Raw genomic sequence first — 8,707 nt, forward strand, 5'->3', positions numbered from 1 at the left:
CCAGTCCTACATCCTCTCACCCAGTCTACAGCTACCCAGTACAGTGAACCCCGATGGAAGCGTCCACCTCAGTACAAGGGCTCTCCCACCATTCAACAGAGGCCCTCCTTCTCCAGCCCTAATGGACAGACAGTGTTTATTGATAGTGCCCACTGCATGTGTACCCTACGTGCATCGGCGGGGGCATTCTCTGTGACGCACGTGTGCATGTGTTGTGCTTTTCCCGTGTGTGTGTGTGTGGTTGTGCCCCCTGTGTCGCGCGTGTTGTCGTGTTTCTGTCCGTGTGTGTGTTGTCGTGGGCCGTGTGTGTGTCGGCAGATCTAGGTTGTAATGTGTATGTCACACTACACAACCTGGTTTCAGTCCGTTTCCTCCAGACCGCGACTCAGGTGTTCTCCACACACTGCGTCTCCCACCCACCGTCCACCGGGGGTCGGCCTTGTCCCCTCGCTGCCACGTCCTGTAACCACGTACCGGGCAGTTATTTTCTCGATTCAGAATAACCTGTTGGACCCAATCACAGTAGTTGTTATTTCAGGCGAAGATGGCGGCGGGCAGGAAGTGACGGAAAATCGACCTTGTGGCGTTGACCCCATCAGTACCTACTGCCGTTAATCGGCATCGCTGGTGCATACATTGTCAATTTGCCATCTTGGTTTCAACAGCGTTCTCATGGAAACGGTGTGGGCCTGCATTCAACACCACAATTACAGGCTATGTACATGTAATATCGTATAGTCCTTAAATACGGGGCAGATAAAGCAAGTTACAGTCTCCGTTAGAGTCAAGAGTCCACTAAAGCAGGTAAGGAGTCTCACCATCTCCATCAACGTGTCCACAGAGCACAGGCGTTCTCACTTCCCCGTTGTTTGGTCCATGTACCTCGTGGTGCGGTCTGCGCCTAGGTTGCAGGTGTAAACAGTTATCCACCAAAAACTCTGCCAAACTATCAATCCTCTGTCATAGTTCATATTGCCTGGGTTGTACACAAAAACGAGACAGTTATCGCTAGTAGGAGAGGGGAGGCAGAGGAAGCGGGCGATAGGGGGAGGAGAGGACAGAGAGAGGCGGGGAAGGCAGGTGTGAGAGAGAGAAAGAAAATAGATGGAGGAGCCAGAGAGAGGGAGGGAGAGAGAGAGAAAACAGAGCAAGAGAAATGAGGGGGGAGGAGAGAGAGGGGGAAGATGGGCAGAGAGAGAGAAGACAGAGGAAGAGAAAATTAGGGAGCGACAGACGAGAAGAGGACGGGGACAGAGAGCAGAGACGCAGAGGGGGAGAGCGAGCAGTGAGGGCCGAGGGCAGGAGGAGCGGAGGAGAGGAGGGAGAGTCAGGAGCAGAGAGACGGAGGTGCAAAGAAAGAGAGGGGAGCAGGGAAGACTAGAAAGAAGGGGCAGAGGAGAGATTGGACAGAGAGATGAGACGAGCGGGGAGGGAAAGAGAGAGGACGGAGGAACGCAGAGAGAGACGAGGGAGACGGGCCGGAATAGAAGAGAGGGAGGAGAGAATTAGACGAGAGGGAGGGAGAGAGAGAGAGGCGGAGAGGGAGATGAGAAGAGGACGAGGGGAGATAGAAGAAGAGGGGAGGAGAGAAACGAGAGAGGGGAGAGAGAGAGGGGGGGAGAGGGGAGAGAGAGAGGCGAAGGCGTCGAGAGAGAGAGAGAGGAGAGGGAGAGACGGGGGAGGAGAGAGAAGGGGGAGGAGAGAAGACGAGGCGAGAGAGGGGGAGATAGAAGAGGCGAGGGGCAGAGATGAGAGAGAGCGGGAGAGAGAGAGAGTAGAGAAGAGAGAGCACTGTCTCAATTAGTCCGACCCAGAACCGCCCAGAAGAATCAGTCCCAAGTGTCCACTACCTTGCTTAGGCAAAAACATCTCTGACAATTGATATATTCATTGTCAATACTGTGCTTTTAACTTGGCTGTGTCCTGGTAAACCTATATAGAGAGAGGAGGGATGAAAGCATGTTCTTATTTACCCTGCTCCCAAACATATAATGTTAGCACTAGCAGATTACACCCGGCTCGTTCGAGTGGGGACCTCCTCTTGTTGGGATTGAAATTGTCTCTGAAGGCAACAAAAATATGATGTTTCTCTTTTTTGTGTTTCCCTTTCCCCCTTATTTCCACAAAAGCATGAATGACATGACATGTAAAAACTCAACATTTATGTCCCACTGCACAGAAACTGCAACACAACAACACCACACACTCGCTCGTACACACACCTGACTACCCAAGACGTAGCCATAACCTGGAGATTAATTTCTCCGTTCATAAGGGTAGACTTCAGACTACATACCTTCAATGGGACTCAATGAGTGAATTCAATGATGTAATTTCTGCCCACTTTACCCTTTGTCGTTCAAGAAATGCATCATAGTGGAGCAGATGGGAGGGAAGGAGGAGGAGAGAAGGGAAGGAAGGAGGAGGAGAGAAGGAAGGAGGGAAGGAGGAGGAGAGAGGGAAGGAAGGAGGGAAGAAGGAAGAGAGAAGGGGTGTGTTTATAGGGTATAGGGTTGATAGGGTATAGCGTTTATAGGGTTTATAGGGTATAGGGTTTATAGGGTACAGGGTTGATAGGGTATAGGGTTTATAGGGTTTATAGGTTATAGGGTTGATAGGGTATAGGGTTGATAGGGTATAGGGTTGATAGGGTATAGGGTGGATAGGGTATAGGGTTTATAGGGTACAGGGTTTATAGGGTACAGGGTTTATAGGGTTGATAGGGTATAGGGTTGATAGGGTACAGGGTTGATAGGGTACAGGGTATAGGGTTGATAGGGTACAGGGTTGATAGGGTACAGGGTTGATAGGGTTGATAGGGTACAGGGTTGATAGGGTACAGGGTTGATAGGGTACAGGGTTGATAGGGTACAGGGTTGATAGGGTACAGGGTTTATAGGGTATAGGGTTGATAGGGTATAGGGTTGATAGGGTATAGGGTTGATAGGGTATAGGGTTGATAGGGTATAGGGTTGATAGGGTAATATGTTAACACAATGTTAAAAAAATTCTGCCAACTCACAATATGGTAAATAATCTTCACCAACAGGTGTATCTACTGTGTTGCAACCGCTAACATTAGCTAGCATGCTAATGTAAATGTCCATTTACCTCTACAGGTTGACTCTGATGACGACCGTGTGGGAGACAAGTGTGACAGCAACCAGGACATCGATGAGGACGGCCACCAGAATAACCTGGACAACTGCCCCTACATCCCCAACGCTAACCAGGCTGACCATGACAAAGACGGCAAGGGAGACGCCTGCGACCACGATGATGACAACGACGGGATCCCTGATGAGAAAGACAACTGCAGACTGGCCTTCAACCCTGACCAGCTCGACTCTGATGGTGAGTTAGATGAAGAATAGGAGAGATACGAGATAAAATTGGAGTTCAATTTCTTATTCAACTAATAAAGTTCGACATTAGCTGCTTCATCCTAAAACATGTTATTTACTGAACTTTCAATCTTCTTCCAGGTGATGGTCGCGGAGATGTTTGCAAAGACGACTTTGACCAAGACAATGTGCCTGATATCTACGACGTGTGTCCGGAGAACTTTGACATCAGCGAGACGGACTTCAGGAAGTTCCAGATGGTTCCCCTGGACCCCAAGGGAACTTCCCAGATCGACCCCAACTGGGTGGTCAGACATCAAGGCAAAGAGCTGGTCCAGACCGTCAACTGTGACCCTGGCATTGCTGTTGGTGAGTGGATTGGTTGGGTGGTGGGTGGTTGGTTGGTTGGTTGATTGGTGGGTGGCTTGATTGATTGATTCTAGACTTTGGGATAGCTCAAAATAACCCAAGCCTAACAAAAAAAACACCATCCTCTCACTGACATCTTCTCTGTTTCTCCATTCCCAGGTTTTGATGAGTTCAACTCCGTGGACTTCAGTGGTACCTTCTTCATCAACACAGAGAGAGATGATGACTACGCCGGCTTTGTGTTCGGCTACCAGTCCAGCTCTAGGTTCTACGTGGTGATGTGGAAGCAGATCACACAGACTTACTGGAGCAACAAACCCACCAAGGCTCAGGGATACTCAGGACTGTCCATCAAGGTGGTCAACTCTACTACTGGACCTGGAGAGCACCTCAGGAATGCTCTCTGGCACACGGGCAACACCCCAGGACAGGTAAGATGGACAAACACACACAGGAAAAACCTCAGGACAACACCACCTAACTCTCCCTATATTTCTCCTTTCTTCTCTAGGTGAGGACTCTGTGGCACGACCCTAAGAAAGTTGGCTGGAAAGACTTCACAGCCTACAGATGGCACCTGATCCACAGACCAAGAACAGGACACATCAGGTAAGCACTGGAGACTCATTGGCCTGGTGGAGAGTTATGAGGCTTTCCATAATGCCAGTATTTACTGTATGTCCTCTGATGGTTTGTCTCAAGAGTCTTGTTTCTAATTTCAGAGTGGTCATGTACGAGGGGAAGAAGATCATGAAGGATTCTGGGAGCATATACGACAAGACGTATGCAGGCGGAAGACTAGGTCTCTTTGTCTTCTCGCAAGAGATGGTATACTTCTCAGACCTCAAGTATGAATGCAGAGGTAAGCAACAAGGACATTTCTACATCTTACTATGACTCCAACAACAATTGTTTAGTGGAATCTCTTTCACAATAGACTTATGTGAAATACCAAACCACGTAACTTAACGCTTTGTTCTAAGTTAATGCTTGACTTTTGTATTTTTATTTTTTTTCAGATGCATAATTGCACGGAGCAGGAAGCTCTTGGAACAATGCACCTTTCTGTATAAATATGAACAATATGTATTCCAATACAAAGTCCAGGGACTGTTTTTTTCTACTACTCTTTTCTTCTGTGGCACTCACACTGAAGGGAGCGAGGGTGGAAGGCCTGTTGTGGTCAGCCTCGGGGTAAATTGTTTCTGGTTTGGACAGAGAACCATCCGGGTGACTGCCAGTCGAAGATCAGAGAAGCCACTCCTACCCACCCAGAGCAGGTAGAGCCGGAAAAAAAACAGCCCGTTTGCTTTGCCTGAGTGAGACCGACCGATGTTCCCAACCGACCGGCCGATCTCTCTCTGATCTGAAAGACCTCATTCATCCCTGTGCGGGAAAGTCTCCCGATAGACGACTATGCACTTCCAAACCTTTACATCTCTCTCGCTATCCCTCTTTCTATCCATCTCTTTTTTCTTCTGGAATGGACGTCCCAAAGAAAGACCATGTAATGTTCCGTTTATATAAAAACAAATCTAGGCGGATGTAGGTTCTGAACGATACAACTCTGATGATGAGTTGTTTTTGGCTCAGTGGTTGAAGAATGCAATAAGACTTTTTTTACTTTAAGTTTTGTCAGGAAAGGGCTTGTAGCCCTTGAAAGTCAGTTGCGTAACAACAAGATATGGAGGATGGTGTATGTATGATGTATATACGAATGTTTATGTGTGTAAATAAGAAGACATATAACGCTTGCTTTTACCCCTCTATAAATGTTCCCTTGGAAGACAAAAAGAAAACAAACCAAAATTAAAACGAGCCAAAATACTTTTTGTCAAATACATGATTGCTTGTAGGCTTTGTGGCTGGCATTAGATTGATATAGATCAGTTGAAACGGAACATAGTGATACTCAGGGTAAGATGGGAGCAGCCATCTTAGCATATCAAACCATTGCAAAAATTGACATGGGAGGGCCAATTAAAAAAGGGCATTGCCTGTGTAAGTCAAAGCCATTCTGTCTATTAAGACACTTTCCATTTCGAACATTAAATGTTAAAAATATTCTGTTTTATATTTATTTTACAAATGTAAAAGATAAAATTAGAAACATTGAACATCTTTACAAGCTAAAAAAATGTGACATTTTATTTGACGGTTGAGTTGAAGTAGTTAAGGTAGCCTAATGTGATTAGCATGAGGTTGTAAGTAACAAGAACATTTCCCAGGACATAGGTCCCGTGTGGCTCAGTTGGTAGAGCATGGCGCTTGCAACGCCAGGGTTGTGGGTTCAATTCCCACGGGGGGACCAGGATGAATATGTATGAACTTTCCAATTTGTAAGTCGCTCTGGATAAGAGCGTCTGCTAAATGACTTAAATGTAAATGTAAATAGACATATCTGATATTGGAAGAAAGCTTAAATTCCAATTTACAGTAGCTATTACAGTGAAATAATACCATGCTACTGTTTGAAGAAAGTGCACAGTTATGAACTTAAATGTATTAATAAACCACATTTGGGCAGTCTTGACATAACATTTTGAACAGAAATGCAATGGTTCATTGGATCCCTCCAAAATTTTGCACAAACACTGCTGCCATCTAGTGGCCAAAATCTAAATGGCGCCTGGGCTTTAATAGTACATTATGGTTTTCTTTTGCATTTCAAAGATGATGGTACAAAAAAATACAAATAAAACACCTTTGTATTATCTTTTACTAGATCTAATGTGTTATATTCTCCTACATTAATTTAACATTTCCACAAACCTCAAAGTGTTTCCTTTCAAATGGTATCAAGAATATGCATATCCTTGCTTCAGGTCCTGAGCTACAGGCAGTTAGATTTGGGTATGTCATTTTAGGCAAAAGTTTGAGAGGGGAAAAAAAGGGGCGGATCCTTAAAGGTTAACTTTTGCCTACGCTGTAGGTACCAAACAATTCAAATACTTTGAGGAAGTAAAGACTATTCCCCAGTGTTCAAAGTGTAAACTGATCCAGAGTCGGTCAGACTGGTGCCTTTGGTGTCAGAAGTGGGATCCTACTCTAATCCCATTATAGCCATGGTTAGAAAGTAAGGCATCTCACTCAGAATGGCATGTATGTGACCAATGTATCCTTTTCTTCTGAGATTAAAAACAAACGAACCTTTGATGTACACATAATACCTCATTGCTGTTGTATAATTAATTTTTTTTTATTGTACGCTTACAGAATACAAATGGATCAACATCTTATTGCTACTGTACCGTGAATCTGTAAATATTATTACTTATTACTTTTCTTTTCAAAACAGACCCCCCCCCATCCAACACCCCCCTACAGTAAAAAAAAAACAGTCAAATGGGAGAGTTGTTTTTATATAAATATTTTATTTTTGCTTTTATGTGTCCTTTGTCCAGTGCTCTTTTAATGGATAAATGATCGTTCTGTTTTGCTTTGTCTTTGCTGTTCTGTGTGTGAGAGATCGATTCGTGTAGATAAATGCTATTTAAATAATTTATCAGGATTCGCTGCCTGAGGAAGGGGGCGTGTCCGTATGTATAAACGGTTTGCACACTGACATGAGGATGTTCTGTTTATCGTTTATATTTTTTATTTTTACCGTTATTTTTGTACAATTTAGTGAGGCCTGTTGTCTGTAAACATTTTTACTTAGTTGTGCAATGTAAAAAAATATATATATGTTTTTATCCATAGCAATTATTTTGTTATATACTTCAGAAACAATACATAGTTGTTGAAATCCATTCTCTGTCCGTATTCACGTCTTTTCACAAACACAATGCATACATTCCATTATTTTCATATTGAACTGACTGCATAAAGTCTGAGCCGAGTACAATAACATCCAGTGGAGGATAAAAGTCCACATAGAACACATTGTCACCATCATCAACATGAGCCCAGCTATCCGTCTCAAAGTCAGTGTTAGGCCCCTATTCAAAGAGCCTAATGGGGCTGTGTCTATAGACCCTCTTCTTTGTCCCTGTTAAAGACACACATGCCTTCCTCAGGGGCTCATGGGGAATGTAGCATGGTACCTTGAGCTGTCTAACCCTCCGAGAACAGGGTTAAAGAACATTGAAAGTCAATGTAAGATCGGACACCACCATGTCGTCACTCTTTGTGATGCTGAGAGATCAATTATGTACAAACATATTACTCGAATGGAAGATATCTCCTGTACAGACATTGTTGTAACTTCTGCATGCATAATGTCAATGTTGGGGTGGAAAATAGCTTTCTGGAGACTAATAGGTTGAAGAACAGCCTTAGCCCCCTCAGCCATGGGCCGTCACAAATGGCAACCTGTTCCCCATATGGCTCTGGTCAAATATAGAGCGCTATATAGGGAATAGGGTGCTTTTTGGGTCCAAGCCATGGTCCATGTTTATTCAGACCCCCATTCTACTGGTCCTGCGATAGAAGAAGCACTACCATGTAGCCTACACAGACGATACATCAACCTCATTGCTCGGAAGAGAAATACACTACGTGACCGAAAGTACGTGGGCACCTGCTCGTCGAACATCTCATTCCAAAATCATGGGCATTAATAAGGAGTTGGTCCCGTCCTTTGCTGCTATAACAATCTCCACTCTTCTGGAAAGGCTTTTCACTAGATGTTGGAACAGGCTTCTGTGCAGGACAGTCAAGTTCTTCCACACCGATCTCGAGAAACCATTTTGTATGAACCTTGCTTTGTGCACGGGGGCATTGTCATGCTGAAAAAGAAAAGGGCCTTCCCCAAACGGTTGCCACAAACTTGGAAGCACAGAATTGTCTAAAATGTAATTGTATGCTGTAGAGTTAAGATTTCCCTTCCCTGGAACTAAGGGGCCTAGCCTGATCCATGAAAAACAGCCTCAGACCATTATTCCTCCACCAAACTTTACAGTTGCCACTATGCATTGGGGCAGGTAGCGTTCTCCTGGCATCTGCCAAACCCAGATTCGTCTGTTGGACTGCCAGATGGTGAAGCGTGATTC

General features: G+C 44.8%; 1 protein-coding gene across 1 annotated transcript in view; it reads left to right on the forward strand.

Annotated features, from left to right (window-relative positions):
- LOC112069670 (thrombospondin-1-like) overlaps positions 1 to 7,465 on the forward strand; it is a 17,180-nt gene extending 9,715 nt beyond the window's left edge. Inside the window, exons 15-21 of the mRNA XM_070438652.1 lie at positions 5 to 201; positions 3,087 to 3,354; positions 3,486 to 3,713; positions 3,873 to 4,144; positions 4,225 to 4,322; positions 4,436 to 4,575; positions 4,733 to 7,465. Coding sequence (XP_070294753.1) covers positions 5 to 201; positions 3,087 to 3,354; positions 3,486 to 3,713; positions 3,873 to 4,144; positions 4,225 to 4,322; positions 4,436 to 4,575; positions 4,733 to 4,740 — 1,211 coding nt within the window. The 3' untranslated portion in view covers positions 4,741 to 7,465. The remainder of the gene's footprint in view (positions 1 to 4; positions 202 to 3,086; positions 3,355 to 3,485; positions 3,714 to 3,872; positions 4,145 to 4,224; positions 4,323 to 4,435; positions 4,576 to 4,732) is intronic.
- Positions 7,466 to 8,707: the final 1,242 nt, after the last annotated feature.

Source organism: Salvelinus sp. IW2-2015, unplaced genomic scaffold, assembly GCF_002910315.2.
Source record: "Salvelinus sp. IW2-2015 unplaced genomic scaffold, ASM291031v2 Un_scaffold1076, whole genome shotgun sequence".
In the NCBI taxonomy this organism is placed as follows: domain Eukaryota; kingdom Metazoa; phylum Chordata; class Actinopteri; order Salmoniformes; family Salmonidae; genus Salvelinus; species Salvelinus sp. IW2-2015.